At 38.6% G+C, this 18,425-nt stretch overlaps 1 protein-coding gene across 1 annotated transcript in view; it reads left to right on the plus strand.

The window, feature by feature from the left end:
- tafa5l (TAFA chemokine like family member 5, like) overlaps positions 1-16,867 on the plus strand; it is a 47,900-nt gene extending 31,033 nt beyond the window's left edge. The window contains exons 4-5 of the mRNA XM_075476244.1: positions 13,178-13,221; positions 15,556-16,867. Of these exons, the coding sequence (XP_075332359.1) occupies positions 13,178-13,201 (24 nt within the window). The 3' untranslated portion in view covers positions 13,202-13,221; positions 15,556-16,867. The remainder of the gene's footprint in view (positions 1-13,177; positions 13,222-15,555) is intronic.
- The last annotated feature ends 1,558 nt before the right edge of the window (positions 16,868-18,425 follow it).

Genomic DNA, 18,425 nt, shown 5'->3' on the forward strand with positions numbered 1-18,425 from the left:
ACTTCAAGGGTGACTTAGTTCCAAGGCTGAATGAAGAAAAGGGAAAAATGAACAAGACTTTGAATGTATAAATGGCAAATTGGATTCTCAAAATAAAATGTACGGTTGCTAAGGTCACTACATTCCTGATTGGTCAGATTTTGTTCATGCTTGCAGATGATGCTCATTTGCTATAAAACTCTAGATGTGGTAAATGACATTACTGAGTGAATACGCTGACTTCACAACAGTGTTGCACATATGGTTATCATCTTGCCTGGAACATAATATGCTTCTTTCAAAGATGTGAATCCGTCCGAGTGTTAGCAGATTTGCAGAAATGAGCCTTAGGTATGAAGTGAAGAGAGGAAGACTAAAGAAAGGAGGAGAGGTATGTAACTTAGAGACAGCACAAGTGACTGTAAAATACAGCTTGTTGATGTCAGCCAGAGAGATGGTGAGATGGACAGAGCAGCAGAGACATCTGTCCTTGTCGTCAGGTACACAATGCCAGAGGTCAGCCTACAAACCAGGTCAGTTGATTTTATCTCTGGCTTATCTCTCCCACTTGATGTCTCTTCATCTTCCTCGTTCTTTCATCCACTTTTTCAAGCAGCCCTGGGCAGATGTGGCAAATTTCACACTGTGTTGTATAATGTACTCTGACAACACACTTGAGTTAGTGCTTTGCCTATATACAGACATTAACAAAAATGCATATTACATGTTTCACTGCATTTTCTTCATGAGCTGTTTTTTTTTTTGAGAAAGCTTATCACAAGAGATAATCGTGTTTTGGTTTTTTTTAGCTGAGGAGGCAGGGATAGGGCAGACTTGCCTGTAGAAGTGAGGAGGTATCCAGATGTATTCATTATAAGACCTGAAAGGGGAGGAAAGGGCTTTCTGGGGGATAAATGAAAATGAGAAATCTATACAGAGGATTGATCAGGCTTGAGTGGAGGGAAGGATGGAGATGTAGGGAACAGGAGTTGCTGTCTGTCCTTATGTTTGTGCAAGTATCTGCAAGGAAGAGAGGGCAGAGAAGGAGTTATAATTGTGAAGAAAATCTGTCTTTTCGTGGTCATGATCATTTCACAAAGTGGTTAATTCACTGTGAGTGTGCGGGTGTCTGAGAGATGACAATGGCTGTGCTCATTATTTATGCTGTGGTGCACATGTTTGCTGGAGGGGAAGTTAGCAGATAAAACAAAGTGACAAATGTACCTGATGGTGGCATATTGTGAACAAAACATGCATCTAACAAAATACAATGTACTATTCATATCAGTTCTTTATAGAATGTTGATAATGTTTGATTATGTCTAAATCTGATATCAAATCACTTACAGAATATTCTTTCTAATTACAGTACGATAACAATAATCCCATTCATATGCTTAAATCATTAACACAATCTATTATCACAGAATATCTGTTTCATTATCTTTTTTCCTCAGTAAACTATCCTCTATTGCCTTTCATAAAAGTAAAACCACTGATGGAAGATTACAACTTCTTCCCCAATCACTTTTGGAGAGAAAAAGACGTCTAAATTATTACTGGATAGCTTACGATGTGATTTGGTTAAATTCGGGGATGAAAACCCATTATATCACTCCTTTCATCTTTCATTTTTAACACCACTCTGACACTGCTGTAGAATTTCTCTGTGAATCCAAAACTTTAAACTTTTAAAAACTCCTCTTTTTGTCATAAAGATAAGAAATAACCTCACAGGCAGACTGTAGGGAAATTTACTTTCTCCTCAGAGAAGAAACTATCTGCATTATGGATAAAATCTTCCTTCAAGATATAATAAACCTTTACACATTATAAATCTTTTAATCAGACGTTATTGATTTGACAAAGCTCTATCCTGCCGCAGGCAAAATTTCTCAGATTTTCACAAACTTTCATCTGTTGTTCTAACTTGTCATTTTTAGGCCAAATGTAGCTAAATTAGCAGTGTGTTTGGCAATCTGTCCAGTATCAGTTTTAACCCTGTATACCCCACTTCTCTACAGGTTTGATGTTAACAATATGAAGGACTACACTGACAGCAGGTCCACATAAATCGTGTAATCATGCATTTGAACATTTAGTATAGTATAGTTGTACAAGAATGCAATGCTGTAAAAATAATTACATACACACATTCTGAATACTTTTGTGGAAGTCTTGCTGGTTTGTGATCTGTCCTGCACAAAGATTTCAAGAATCATTGTACTTTTCCACATCAATCCCACTAATGAAATTAATGTACATGGTTAGTCAACATGTTCCAAAATACATGGTTCGACAGGTACAAAAGTCTTCATGGCTCCAATTTAAAATTTTGATATTCATGCATCACATGAACGTTGCTCTACAGAAAACACCCGTGGCATATGTTACTATCTTGCAGGTTACCAACCCAATTCCCCAAAAGTTGGGACACTGTAAAAGATGTAAATGTAAAAAACAATGCAACGTTTCTCATATCTCACAAACTAATGTTTTATTCACAGTAGAACATGATGGATGACTGATTAATACAAAAGGTGCGGTCCAAGCTAACAATGCAATCAGGTCCAGACACTGTCCCAGACTAAGCAAGCTTTCACTTTTCCAGATGAGTAATTGTATAGCCTGATATACCTTATGAAGAATGTCATTGTAGTGCCAACTTCGTGTCTCAAAATGCCCTGTCATAAAACTAATCTCTTAAAACTACACAGAGAGAATGAATATAAATATAAGGATTTGCCTGTATGCCGACTTTTTTTTCTCTAAAGGCACTGAATGACATTCTCTGACAGAGACTGTGTTGCCTTTGGAACTCGAGGGACCTCAGTCTACTTTTTTATTGGTGTGAATGCACAATCTTTTCCTGCTCTTGGCAACGGACTGTGATCCCCTTGGAATTTTGAACAATTTCCATCCATCTTTTTAGGCGATTGGTAAAGTTTACCTTGGAATCTTATTATCCTACCTTTTAATTATCTTGTTGCCTCGTAATCTCTGTTTAAGGATCTCGACTCTGCCAAACAAATCGAATTGAGTGTCGCTTTTTGACCCTTAGTTGCACATCCACCTCTGTAATGACATTGCACATAAACCCATCTATACCTTTCAGTACTAATGGTGCCTTTCTAGATGTTCAATTGCCAGTTCTATATGTGCTAATGCACCCCGATACCATCAGAGATACAGGCCCTTTTAACTGATAGCAATTGGATGGTCCTTCTCCTCTTTAGTCCAGAGAATCCAGTCTCCCTGATTTCTAAAAAGAATTTCAAATTTTGATTTTTATAATTGCCACTCTATTTTTGATTCAATTTGGCCAAGAGAAAACAGCAGTGTTTCTGGATCATGTTCACTTATGTCTTCTTCTTTGCATGATAGAGGTGTTCGTGACTTCTGGAAGTGTTCCTGAGCCCATGCAGGGATTTCCATGACAAAATCATGTCTTTTTTTTAATACAATGCCACCTGATGGCCCAAAGATCATGGGCATCAAATTCAGATTGTTGACCATCCTTTGTCTCCAACCTATCACAGCTACCACTGGAAAGGAGGCCGAGTACACACTTTTTACACATTCGCCCATCTTTTTTTTAACTGAGGCTGTATATTGTGACAATACTATGGTTAGAGAAATGGACAACCATGCTTATTACATGTTTACTGATGAGATTGATGATTTATAGAGATTTATAGTATGGTGATGAATCAACTGGATGAAAGTTATTGATTATTTGTGCATGAGCCTTCACTACAGGAGTTACAGGACATAAGTACCTATCTGCATATTACTATATTATTTTTTATTAACTTTGGGCAGCGGTGTTACCAATGAAATACAAAAAAAATCTTCAAACATATTTGTTTAGAACAAACTTATGCATCACTCCGCTCAGGTTAAAGGTCTTGCTCCTGTCTCATGGGTTCTTGTTAATGTTTAAACATCTGAATAAAACGCTATCCTCAGGTTGATATGTTGATAAAGAGTGCCCAATGATGTAACTGCATTACACATTCATATTACCCACGTCCTCTGCACCTGCAACTCTTTCTAAACTCATTGCACTCAGCCTCCTCCTCGCCACCCGCCCTCTCGTGTGTGCATCTCACAGTGGCACTGCCAGGTCACACACTTAAGCCTTACCTGCTAATGGAGTTTGCATATGCAGCACGCTCTCCATTGCCAGATAGCCATTAAAATGAATCACTCTCTGGACAACCCCTTCCCCGACTGGCTAGCAATTTGTCTTCACTAGGAGGACTGAGAATAAATGTTATGAGTTTGTTTTCATTTACTTGACATGGGGATATAGATGTGAATTGCAAGGTTAGACAACCTATGTGTAACCTTGCTGTTACACATCAAATATGTATGAATGTACAAAGGTTGGATATAGTTGTCAAATGAAAAACTGACAAGACAATCAGGCAGAATTTAGGACATTAAAATATTTAGTTTTACTGTTAAGTAAGAGGATTGTGCGATTGTATTATTTGCTCTGATTGATAAGAGCTCCGTTGTTAGCGCTGCAAAGCTCTAACATCAGCATTGCAGGCTTAGATCGAAACTATAGATACCAAAAGTGCTTCATCATTGCAGCATAGAAGCAGACTTTTTTCCCCAAATGTGTTTGACAAGCTAGATGATTGCTGTAATAATTAACTGTAAGTACTAGAAAGCTTGATTTTATCACAATCAGACTGTAGTTTCACAAGCATTTTGTCCCACGGAAAATACTAAACAGAAGCTTAGGAAAAAAATCTTCCTACACCCACACAACAAATGTCACTGCGATCCAGAGTGTTGCCTGAAGGAAAGCTAACTTTGTTTAGTTGGGCATTTCTTGCCAAACAAAGGATAGCTGCAAAATGTACAGCTTATACACACACACACACACACACAGATGCAGAGACTCTGTGACCCAGTAGGTCAGAGAGACTTGCTTCATTTTTTTAAGCGTTTGCCTTTTTTTTCTGTTTCTAGTGGCCTTCCTCCAGCTATGTACTCTTTGTTCCAGCATCAGTCAGGGCAAAAAGCTGGTGGAATGTGTGTAGTCCTGCCAGTGTTGCTGTAAACATGAAGACTTTATAGCCAGTTAACACTGCAGGCTTTTTGAAAGAATGCCCTGTGACACAAAAAAGCTTGTTTTGCTCTAGAAAAGATAAGTAAAAGGTATATCCTTATTAAAAATAAATATAACGAAAAAGGACTTTGACTCGTAAATGTTTCAAATATGATAAAGTGGTATGATAAAAACTAACATAAATAATTAATTTATGGCCCCAAGTCAATACAAATGTTCCAGTCCAGTCATGAAGGAGTTATGAAAATCTCACCTCTGATAGAAGAGGTGAGAAAATTACATGGAGAGATGATGTAGTTGGAGAGTGCTGTTATATAACACTTTGTAGCACCTCAGTCATAAAAGCCTGCTTCTCCAACAAACCACCAGGCAGCCAAGACATGTGTCGCCATGGTCACTGCTGTTCTGGCAGCCCAATTTAGTTTTATTTTTTAGGTGGAGAAAACTGACATTGTGACATCTTTCTGTTGCAGTTGGGTGGACTTTTTTTAACTGTACAAGAAGCAGGTGGAATTATCTCAGTCTTGCAGTCAACATAATACACAATATGAATCATCTGATAAAGAACACCACCAATTAATCTATCATACTAATAAGTGAAGACTCGTGTTTTTAAGTTTCACTGTGACGAGAGCTCCGCAGTTGTTCAAAAAGTATTAAAAAGACATCTATGAGATGAAACCTTAGATCATGATGAAAAAAAAACTGAAACAAAAAATTATATAACAATCGCATTCACGTCCACAAGTCTCATTATCACTTCAGACATAAATAGAAGAGCCAGAAGCCATGTTCTGTGCCTTAGTTCTACTATATTTTTCTTTAATAAGCAGTTTTTCTCATGCTACTCATGCAACTCAAAGAGTTTGGTCCAACCATGTTGTTAGTAAACCAGGATAACAGACGTTTTTAATCTTTACACTGTCCCTCCTTTAAAAAAAATGAAATATTTGTACTTTTTAAAATTGTGTGATATTGAAGCTTCAGTCCAGTTGCTACAGTAACATGTTTTAACATAGTGATGCTTTGTGAGAAAGATGCAGGTTTTTTAAAAACTGTATTTTAGGCCAAACCATGATCTTTTCCTCAATCTTACAAAGTCATTTTACAGCCAAAATCTAATCGAATGTCAAACAAAGAGAAAAATGAATGGCCTTACACCAAAGTGAAAGGTCCACAACACATTTCTCCCCCGACCATCTCCACTCCCATTGTAGACCTATTTGTTGGTTGCTAGGCATTCACATGTGTTACTGGAGTGTTTTCTAACAAACCTAGTCACAGTTATTTGTGGCAATGTTTTACTCTGGGAATTGTCCTGTAAACTTTCAAACTACATGTAGGGATTTATGCTTATCTTGCACAGGCTAATGTAATCTAAGTATATTTTGAGTGTCACCTGTGACAAATGAAAATACTGCTGAAAAGGTTGTCAAAGAAAAGCAAATGTTGAAAAGTTTTAATGCTGCTGGCTGTGAGGGGTCAGATCAGCAGCTATGCTTTTGGCTACAAAACTGATTTTATTTTGCTCAGTATATTTTTTGAAAATATTTTTCTAAACAGCTCATTACTGAGAATAAAAGCTCCTCTCAGAAAATCCTTCAGTGCTCTTTTGGACCCCAGTCTTATTTGTGGTTTCATGACTGTGTTTGTGACCTTGAACTTATCTTCGAATGATTTAAGTCTTTTTTTTTTGGCTTCCATAAATTGTTGCCTGTTGCTCTTTTTCGGCTCTTGCATTTGTCACCTGCGGAATCTCTTGCAAAAATATCTGCATTCCCAGTGGGATTTCATCTTTAGATAAAGATTGCGTATGATGTTTAAACCACTTTCATTAGATGACTACCAGCATGCATTAAGCCTAAACAAAATGCATACTGAGAGAAGTAAACTACATTGCTTCTTGAATAATATCTCCTTGTACCGAAGCTTCTGAAGGATACATACATTAAAAATGTGCCCTGAGTAAGAGGAAGTGAATAAATTCTCTTGTTTCAATTACAGCATCAGAAAATGAGTGTGGAAGTAAGAGCTGCAGGTCATTAGAAAATCGTTTGCATCTGTGAAATGTCTTGAAAAATCCGAGCGAAAGATTTTCAAATATTAGATATAAGCCTGCTGTGCACCATGTCTTTCAGTGCTCTGCTGGCTTTCTGTCTCATTCACAGTTGAAGTTATTAAATTCGGTGCAATCATGCAAGTCTATCAAAATCTATTCCACTATGGTTAAAAGAAGCAAACTCCATTAAAAAGATTTGTTTTCTTAGCATTTTCATGATAAATACTAATCTATGATTTAATGACCATTGTTTCTTTAATTTACTGATAATCAGATGACTCGAATGCATCACCTTGCTCTCTTTGATACAAGCGTCAGACAAAACAGGGTTTCAGCTTTTATGTTTCACTGGCTCACCTCCAGGCTTTCGTACACATGTCTGCTTGTGAACTGACAGTCCTCTTGTCATACTCAATCTGACAGCCTCTCTCTGGTTCCTTGGGGATAACATATTGTAGCCAGGCTGCTTTGCCTTTGGATGTAGGCCTACATTAAAAAAAATGACTGATGTTCAAACAACATGCATGCCCCTGTCAAGCATACGTACTGTACATAGAAGTTACGCTTGATAAGCAAATATACTCTTTACTCCAGTTTCATTTGCAGGTCTTTTATTTGTCAAACTCAAGAGAAAAATGTGTTTCTGTGGTTTCTCCTCATCTGTTTGTCAGATGCTGTGGCATGGTCATCAGTCTTGAGGAGATAGCGTGTGGAGCGATGCAGAAAATATATTGAAATATGTTAGATTGATAGAGATGTTTACCAAAGAGAGAAACAACTCACACAAGCCCCCAATTCCATTTCACTTTTTCATATATATTACCATAGGTGTTACATTATTGTCCGGACATACTGCTGTAAGTCTTGTGATTACATTTTCAGTCTTTAATATCTCTGCTGGCATTCATGCATGTGGTATGAAAAAACAACACATTGCGTTTGTTCTGTTTTTTTTTTCCTCTTGTACTGCCACTGTTTATTAAAAGAGTTCTTTTGTCAAATTTGTTTCACCAGACATAAGTTACCAACCCCCCAACCTCTCTCTCTTTTCTAAGTCTGAGACCCAGAGTGATTGTTGCCCCTTCTGCTGTCACTGTCAACACACTCTATCCAGCTCTCCTATTTGAAGTTCTGTCATTGCCAGGCTTTGAACTGCCACTTGTGTTTTACCCTGCATGCTGCTTGTCTCCGGAGTTTTGTCTGGTGTGAAATTGTCTAAGCCATAGGCCACATTTCAACACAGGGTTTTTGTGATAATTAATTCAGAAAGCCCTTCCATGTACTGTGCATAGTGAGGCATGCTCAGAAGCACCCTGTCTCAAAACTCTAATGCTTTTGAGCCCTTTAGATCTTTTGTTTGTGTGTTTTTGATAAATTGTGCATTGTGGCTGTGCTGTTATACAGCCAGCTGCAAGCTAGCATCCGAAAGTGTGAATTCTGTCCATTACAAGCCACCCTATAAACATAAGAAGACTTACCAGTGGCGGAAAACCTATTCATACAAATACTCAAATGCTGACTTACTTCAATGTATAATTCTGAAGATTTTTTTCTTAAATATATCAGCTTTCAGAGAAACATGTTCCTCTTTTTACTGCACAGTATCTATTTGACTTGTACTGGTTAAGATTAAACCTGATGAAAACCACTCAGTATAATCAGAGAGCTTTATAGTTTCTTACATGTTGTCGATGATATTTGAATTCAAAGGGAAATTTTTAGCAAAATTAGAAACATCCCAGCTGACCCTTCATTTCAGTCTATGTTAGGTTCCCCTTAATTTCCTTACAGCGTTAAAGGGGAACTCCGGGGCATTTGAAGCGCATTTCCATTGCTAGAGGTTGTCAAATAACGGTAGGACACAGACCGGTGCAAATCGGCGCTCCCTGTGCTGCGATTGCGCTATACATGCCCAATATTACTGGGCATGTATTGTTGTAATGTTTTAAATACTTGAACGCAGTTTTTCTAGAGAAGATAATTGTTTTGTATATGGGATTATCGTCCATTGACTCTTTTGGGCTTTCACATGCGCGTGCCTACCGACAGGAGGTAAGTGAGATGCTGTTTATAAACAGGGCTCTCAAGTCTCACGCAATGAGCGTGAGACACACGCATTTCAACAAGTTCACACGCTCACACGCCACACATGCCATTTCTCACGCTGAGAAATGGTCAGCTTCGTCGCACAGAAATTCTAATGGCCGATACTATAAACGAGTCAATGGCAGGTTACTGTGCACTTGTACAGCTCAGAACTATAGCTCTGGTACAGCTGTCTTGATTTAGCAACCCATCGGCAAATCACAAAATAGAATTTCTCAGCCAATCAGAAAACAGAATTTCTTGTTGCCGGGTGTGAAATAGCTTTCAGCTGCAAGCACGCGTCCCATGAATGCACAGCGGACATAGCCTATTATGCTCTGAATGCGTGCAGAAGTTGTAGACGAGCTGGAGGTGGAAGAGGACCGTCAGGATCATCAGCAGGTCATATCTTCATTTATTTGAATCTTTTATTAGTTACTATAGTTTTCCTACTCCTTGTAAAAGACCAATACCTGCCGATTAAAGTGTTCGTTGGAGTAGTAGGCCTAAATATTCAGCACACACCCTTTGACATGAGCAACTTAATGAAAAAGGAAAAATATGTAGGAGTGTAATTAGGCTTCCGTGGTAAATTTTTTTCAAAGGTGACTGGTATGAACAGATTCCCAATAAGGCTATCTACAATTGCCAAACTGGTATTAGTTCTGCCACACTGAAATGCTGATGCAGAGAGGGTTTTTTCCATGGTGGGGCTCAATAAAACCAAGACCAGGAACACGTTGGCTCTGAATGGAACTCTGTCATCCATCATGACTGTGAAAATGACTGACATTGAGCCACAGTGCTTTAAATGGGAGCCCCCAATATCAGTCATCAAGCATCAAAATCTGCCACAAACACTTACAACACTCATAAACAAACACACACAGAGAGGGACTGCTCAAGGGGCCCATTTGGGGTTATGTTTGTTTTTCTTAAAAGTGAAGATTTGTGATTTTGGGATAAATAAAACAATTTCTTTGTTCTTTAAGTAGCTAGTTTATGGCGATGGGATACTGCAAGGGACCCCCCCCAAAAAAAAATCCGAAAGAAACCCCCCCACGCACAAGGCCCGGCCCCTGCCCTGCCCGAATCTCACTCCAAGCAAACTTGAAAACTTGAGAGCCCTGTTATAAAGTTGTTTTGTAACGTCCCCATGCCAGTAATGTGAGAACCATGCATATGGTTTTGATGGTAAGGCTTGTGACTTTATTGTCGGATGGTTTATAAAGTGGTGTGACGTTTCTGCAGTGAGCAAGTTGTTGTTTTACGTGGAAGGTTTAGCTCTTGCCCCTTAGCCACCACGTATTTGGCTAGCATGACAGGCTGCGCAAACAGCGCAATCGCAGCACAGGGAGCGCCGATTTGCACCAGTCTGTGTCCTACTATCAGTATTTGACAACCTCTAGCAATGGAAATGCGCTTCAAATGCCCCGGAGTTCTCCTTTAAATCAATATGAGGGGTATTGAAACTTTGTGTTATTTGTCACTGAGAATACAAAGTCTGTATTCATTTTGGCCATGGAGCAGACTTATTGTTTAAGAAATCTTCTTCCATGTCTGTTGGATACGTAGCCAATGCAACCTTCTATAATCAACATATTTTCCATAACAACTTAGTTATTTATCAGTCTGTAATATGTTGCCCTAAAGTGCAAAGCAAATAGGTGCAGCTTTAAAGGGCTACAACGGTTTTTATTATATTCATGCAGTATTTTCTCATAATGTGCTGCCCTTCTCTGTTGCTGCCCCACCAGAAAAAAAGCAGCAAACACAACCAGATGCTTTGTAACTAATCTGCTTTTGTTCCTCAGAGACAGCTCCGGGTCTGATGCTTTGATGCTTTTGTACATAAGGCTTATACTCTGAGCATGAAGTATCTACTCTAGGTCTTCAGTAAGCTTTAGCTTTGCTTGTTAGCCTAACAACAACAGCAGCTCTTGAGGCCGGTAATCACTGCAACGTCTATGAAGCTCCAGCTGATGAAACCAGCCACATCCTGTGCAGGACCTCACTTGTTAGGGGCGACCACTGTGGAGAGATTTTTAGTCACTGCAGTGATGATACAGTGTCTGTCTCCTTAATGGCAGGGTGGGCTGCTGGTGAATCTTTTGCAGCTTGAGGTGACACCAGAAATGCGGTCTCTGCTTTCCCCTGAGCACCAAGCAAACAAGCTGCTTTGCCTGCAGTGGCCTTTCTTCTCAGCTACAAAGATTTCCAAAAGTTATGAAGTTTCAGACCTTGTTTGTGTAATTTGACGCATATTGTATGATAAGTGTACTTTGATCATGAAATATGTTGTGGTGTACATAAGAAAGGAAATTAATTGAAGCCCCAAATATTTTTTGCCAGTCTCTACTGGCGTGCTCTCAAAGATCCATGCAGTGCATCTCATTCACACTGTGAAACTTTATGATTTATGCAGCATGCTCAGTGTTTACAAGTGATGATGAAATGAGGGCACCCCAAGCTCAGAGACAAGGTCCAAATGTTTCAATTTCACTGCAACACAGGCAATTAGCAAAGCACTTGCTCTCTCTCCTTATCTGAGAATCTCATCTGTCGTGCCAGCGGGAGATGAATATGTCTTGGATGTCCTTGGATTTCTGTCTTGTAAACACCATAGGCGATGAGTGCTGTTTACAAGTGTGTATGGCAGGAAAACAGCAGTCTTCCTTTCTCGCACAGTTGGTCCCGTGGGGCTAAACTCACCTTGTTACCCTTTTAATTAGTAGGAGCAGTTAATAGTGCTGGCCGCTTCTGCCACCTCAGCACTCTGCTCCGACTTTAAGAATCGCAGCGATCAATAGCTAAGACTTGGACTGAGACAGCGAGACAAGGGAAAGGCTGGAACTCCCTATTGTGGGAGCACTTATGATGATTTCTGGAGTGAGATCAAACAACATATTTTCTTTAAAGAAACCCATGGGGAAGATGTAACAATGGCCATCCCTTCCCTTTTTTCTCCTTGTACATTTTAAGAGATAATAGGGTCTGTGGGTTCTTGACGCACATCCCTCTCTCTCAGTTTCTCCTCTCCCGCATCCTCAAAAATGAATATAATCAAAAAGCTAAGGGTTTGCTCTGCAGATTCTATTGTGCCCTTATAAGCCTTTATCCCTTCCAACCACTCGCCTCCAGTGCTCATTTCTTTTCTTGTTTTGATTTAAAGATGCAGTGGAAGTACTTAGCATTTAGATGACATGCTGCTGGAGAGGTGTGATGGATCAGCGCCTCTTCAGAGGACTGGATTTCTTCAATAGTGCTGGGGCCAGTCTGCCGGCAGGACAGACAGGGCGACAGATCACAGAACGACAGGCCAGGCGGGCAGCGGAATACCAAGTCCGCCTTGCTGCTGCAGAAAGAGCCTGGCACAGTCGAGGGGAGCTGCAGGGAATGCCAATGTGCTAACCAGACAGCCGCCTCGCTTTGGCTCTTCTGATTGGCTAAACACTCCATTAGCTTTCTGATTATGATTAGCCGAGTCATTATCTACACAAAAGCAGCTCATTCACTAGTATTAAGAAGGCAAGGAAGCAGTTTGCTTCCTGTGGTCAAAGGGAAAACAGCAGGCTGTTGTGTCCTCCTTAAGATGAATGCAGGAGAAGAACTCACAGAGAAACAAAGTGGAATGTTTTTTATAACCTGCCTTACAGCTAATGTGATAAAATTTTGATGCCTTTGATAAAAAAAAAAAAGTGAGGTCCCTCACTTGTTAATGCAGATGATGAGGGGGCCATTACCCGGTCGTATATTATGGTTAAGCAGAAAGGCTGCGTCCTCAGAGGTCATAAAAACTGGTCGACATAACATAACCGTCAGCATCTTTCTCTTCTCCTTAGATATGATTTGAAGATGTGCCATCTGTGTTTTGAAATGGACATACGCTGCTCCATGTCCAAGACCAATATATATCATTTAAGGCTGATTCTATTTCCGCTTTCTGACCATCAACTTTTCTCTTCCAGCCTTTGCCCAAGGAGCCATCGTAGGATGCAGAGGAAAACAGCAAGTAGGATTTTTTTTTCACTTAAATAACTATTTTATACACATTTGCATGCTGAGAGCTTAACCTTGATTCAAATCACCTAAATCTTAGAGGAAGCAGAAATGATATATTTTAAATGAAACAGTAACAGAAAAGCTGTGTTTCAGATTCAAAGAGCTGCACGCTGCAGAAGGTTCATTGTTGCTCAGACCTGGAATGAATCGGCCACTACAGCCTCTTCATCAAGTATATTCTAGTACCACATTCCACACTGAGCTTAACTGCTCAAGCCCTGGGCTATTTATTGAAATCTCCATCTGAAATCATCCTCAGATTTATTCAGTAACAGCTCTGTGACTGTAAGGCCAAACTAAGCATTTGGGTCCATGAATTAAATGCTTGGGAGAATTCTGAAATGCGCCAAGTCTCCTTGTCTTAACACCGAGCAAGAGTTATAGTTAAGGAGCTCCTGCATTATCTGACATTTCTATGTTTGCCAAATCAAAGCTGTAAATCTTAGAATAAATAACAGCCTCAGAAAGATTTCAGCTGCGGGTTTGAGAAAATTTGATGCGACAGAAATAGAAATGACCGTAGCCCTTCAGTGGATGAGGTTAGATAAAGTTCATCCAGGATGAGGAGAAAAGGAATCCATTGTTCGGGATTTAGTTGCTTTGCTGTATCAGTATGGGAAAATTGGGGAAGTTATTTGCAGTTTTAGAATACATAAGAACTGAGGCTAAAAAGCCCCGCTGTGGTTTCATCAAAGGCAGAAACAGGGTTTTTTTCCCCAAGACAAACCCAGACTGATTGTAAGGGAGATGTTTTTACACTGTAAAATCCAATTAGTTTACCTTGCAAAGTGATTGCCTTGAAAAACTGAGTGAAGTGGAATAGAAATTCTATGATGTGCCAACAAATGCAATTAGCTCTAACTTCATAAAAGCTAGTTAGGAGTAAAAATGCTAATTACCAAGTGAAACAATCTAAATTAATCTAAGTCAGTGAAATAAAAGCAAGGGAAAGGAGTTTTTTTTTTTTTTATATATATCATTTGATAAATAACAAGGTATTTAATTGTCAAGATTATGTTGCCTGCCTTACATTCCTCAAAGTCAATTTCTTCTTATTAAAAGTAATCCATACTCTCTTGGCATGTAAGCTTCACTTCCAGAAACTTTTTCCCGAAAAACAAGGACATGTCATAAAGCTTAAAGTGAATTCCTCCCCCGAGAACATTGACTGAGTATCTATGAAGCTTTTATGTTCCTAAAAAAAAACCACAGGCATTTGGAATCTGCATGCTTTATGTCTCCTAGCCAATATTCTAAGATTGATTTTCCCTCCTCCACCGAGAAAACAAAATGAATCACGCACAATTACCAAGGACAGAGAGAAATGGAGAATTGGGGGCGTCATAAATATTTATTTGCCAGCCCTGGGAATTTGTGCAATTCTGTGTGGATTTACCAACACATATTTAAGTGTCTGAATGATTTATATGGGCAGTCCTGCAGTGTCACATTTGTCCACTGTCAACCTGAATCATTTATGTATGACCATTTATGGATTTATCCATATAACATATTCATGGCGGAATTCTATTATCATGCAGGGGTTTTTCCTGATCGAGTGATCAGTTTGATTAAGTCATTAAATGCAGGATTTCACTGAAGGTGACTATGTCCCACATAAAATGGGCTTTAGTGCTCTTCTTTTTTTTGTTACAAAACTAGATGATGCCTTGTTGTCAGACATCTCTGAAATATTTTGTATTTAGGAACAGCATTTAACTTTGAATCCATGTATATATTTTTCATCAGCTTATATAATACTGTTAGCATTTTATGATTTATCCAACTAGTTTAACGTTTAATTAATATATATATATATATATATATATATATATATATATATATATATATATATATATATATATATATATACATATATATATATATATATATATTTCTCTAAAAAGTCAATTTAGGGTGCTTTGTACATTTTTTAAGTGAAAAGTAGCATCTGTTAAGAGTGGCAACATGATTAGTTTTATGTATGCACATTTAATTTATCCAGTTTAAATGAATAAATGTTTTACATTGTTCTCAAAAGGTTGTAGACATACACACACACTAACACAACCTTAATTTGTGCTTCTGTAGGCTTTACATTAATGTGACTTCACGCAGCTGGGATTAGTGTTGCAGAGAAGAAAAGACCAAACAATAGCCAGGGTGCAAAATTGTCAATATATTTCCATAGCGAGGTGTGTGGCTGAAAGGGTTTTCTGAAACCAGTTTCATTACTTGTGTTTTATCTTGATTTATCTGTTTTTCTTGCTATTTTCAACTGCAGGTTTGATGGCAAATACGTTACAAAAGGAACTGAGGCCAGTCACTACACCTGAACATTGTGTCCATTCACCAACGAGGCTCCCAAACTGCACACCAGGCTTGACCACCCATAGAAATAAAAAGAAAAAAAAAAGCCACCACAGCGAAAGCCCCTTCTGAAAACCTTGAGAAGCATCAAGTGAGCAGCAGTTCACCATCGGCATTGAACTTTCACCGCAGCAAAATTCATGGTCTCATCATCATCAAAGAGCAAAATCCCTCGAGGAGCAACCGTCAACGAAGCAGGCAGTGGAATATTCATTGAAGTACTTGGCCATTTGTGTTTTTATTTATTTTTCAGCCACTGCCTGCTCTCTAGAAAAAGGCTCCTTGAAGATTTTTTTTTTATTTTTATTTTTTGTACTTTTGTGACTTGATTTACACTTGTGAGAAGGTCTTTCAGAAGTCAGCCCCTTCATCTTCTTTACTATCACTCCTATGAAGCCGCCTGGGCTTATAACCCAGCCAAGTTTCTTTAATGACAGTTTGCTGCTAAAGAGTTGTGACTTTACTGAGGTTGAGCCAGATTGTGTTGTCTATGGGATTCTAGCCTTTAATACCTTTCTCTTATTTGACTGGGTGAAACTTTACAAGGCTGAGGCCACCAAAATCTCTGCAAACGTACATGGGACAGTCTTTGTGAAGAAGCATGAAAGTCACAGAGGAGATGACAGAAATAAGCTGTTTTTTTCTGTGAATAAGGATCATGACGGTAAAATAAGGACATTTTGGATGACGTAGCTTATATTTTATGTTTCTTATGTGGTGCCAACATAGACTAGAAAAGTAGTTTTTGTCAATGAACCTCACACATCTTGTACACATCACTAGGAGCAATTAGCAGAGGACCCCTGGCTCATTTTAATGGTCTGCTTGTGTGTGTGTGTGAGGGTGTGTGTTTGCATCTGTCAATGTGTGAAGATGTGCGTGTATGCTTTTCTGTTTGTGTGGGAGCGTGTGTGTGCGTGGACATCCAGAGATACACTGTGAAGTTATACCCAATGCATTATTCATACTCTTGTATGTTTTTGGGACATGCCCAGACCAGAGCTCACCATCTGGCAAAAAGAAGCATTTGGGATTTTACAGATGTTTGATCTTATTTGAATCCTTGGTTTACCTTTGCTTTTCTTGTTTTCCTTTCCTTTAGTATGTAGAGATATTTATATTGGGGGAAAATATGTTCAGAACTGGGGGGAAAAGATCACAGTATGTCACATAAGTTAAATTCTGTAATTAAACTCAATTCATGTGTGATTAAATGTATTTCTGAATCCTTGTCTGAACTGACTATATTTTGGTGTGAACTGTTTTGGCCAGCTATTTGCTGATTTGATTGACAGTGTGGCATATACAGTAAAAAATAATGTACATATACATACATATACACCAGCTTGTGTATTTTATGGTCTGTGAGTCTCATGATTCTAAGTTATTGCGAAAGGGATTATTCAATGAGGAACGGGAACCCTTGTGACACAATAAAAGCTAACAACAAGCAGCGGGCTGAAAGATGACTTAACATTTCTGTGCTGCAACAAAATACCATTATTTATGCGGGGAGAAATACATCACTTGCTTTAGTATATAGAAGGGTCCCTCTAAAAATATCGACTCCCTTTTAAAATTTCTTTATATTAAAAAAACCTGCACATTTCCACCTCAGTGTCAACATTTAAGCTTATGAAAACAGCATCTTTCCCTGGAAGCTTTAGAGGATGTACTTGCTGTGTGTGTGTTTATACCTTTTTGTACTACATTTGTAGGGTCCGGATGCTTGGCCTTCACTAAACTTATTATGTCAGATAAGTTTGTAGGGACCAAAGTGCTAGACTTCACACGGCTTTTGGAGAATCAAAATGTGGTTTTGGGGTCAGGGTTAGGTATTCATTTGTGATGGTCTGGTGTAGGATGAGGGGCTAGGTAATGCATAATGTCAAAAAAAAGATGCCTGTGCTTGTATGTGCATGTGCGTGTGTTTTCCAGGTCCTCTATGGTCTGTGTAGTGAGAAAATACCAAAATCCACCTGATCCCATATCTTTTATTTCATGCTGTCTTTATTCAGCATAAATAAATTGTCCCTTTGATTTGACTCATTGTCAGTGCAATCACAGTCATTGAGGCCGTGTAAAGCTAGATTTCAGTAAGATTCAGAAACTAATAACTTTACCTCCTCCTCTAGTTTTTAAGTGGCCAGTATCCGAAAAATGTTATAGTAGTCATTGATGACGGCACATACTATCTACTAAAACCTGACTGTCCTCCCACTGAGCCTGTGACTCTAAAGGTAAAGGAGTGTCCATGAATTGCGAGGCCTAAGAATTAATTTTGTTGCCCTCGAATATTTATGTTTATGTAGATATTTTATACTTTTATTTCAGATTGATTTTGTTTTAGAAGAGGCGTGGGTTTAAAAAAAATACTGAAAAGATATAGATTACACAATGTATTCCCCAAGCATGACAGAACAGTGAGTCAAATTAAAAGCTTTTTTTAAAAAAAAAACGTTTCCTTGTGAAGACTAAAAAGACACAATGTAACACAACAAACAAATGTGAAAATTAATGTGGAAGTGGCGTGTGGGCAAAAAACACAAAGTACTTGTATCACATCATACATTATGAAGTGCTTGTATATATTTCAATGGGTACACCATGACTATTCCCAGTGACTTTCTTACACACAAATATTTTATTTCTAGTCAAATATCTCATTTGCTTGTAAGCATTTTACCAATTTTGCTTAAAGGTTTGTGAAAATAAAAGTCCTTGATAGCTCCTGGTTCTTTCCAAGAAACCCTAAAGTAAATGTTAAATAAGGAAATATGGAGG

This window comes from Odontesthes bonariensis, chromosome 10 (assembly GCF_027942865.1).
Source record: "Odontesthes bonariensis isolate fOdoBon6 chromosome 10, fOdoBon6.hap1, whole genome shotgun sequence".
Lineage (NCBI taxonomy): Eukaryota > Metazoa > Chordata > Actinopteri > Atheriniformes > Atherinopsidae > Odontesthes > Odontesthes bonariensis.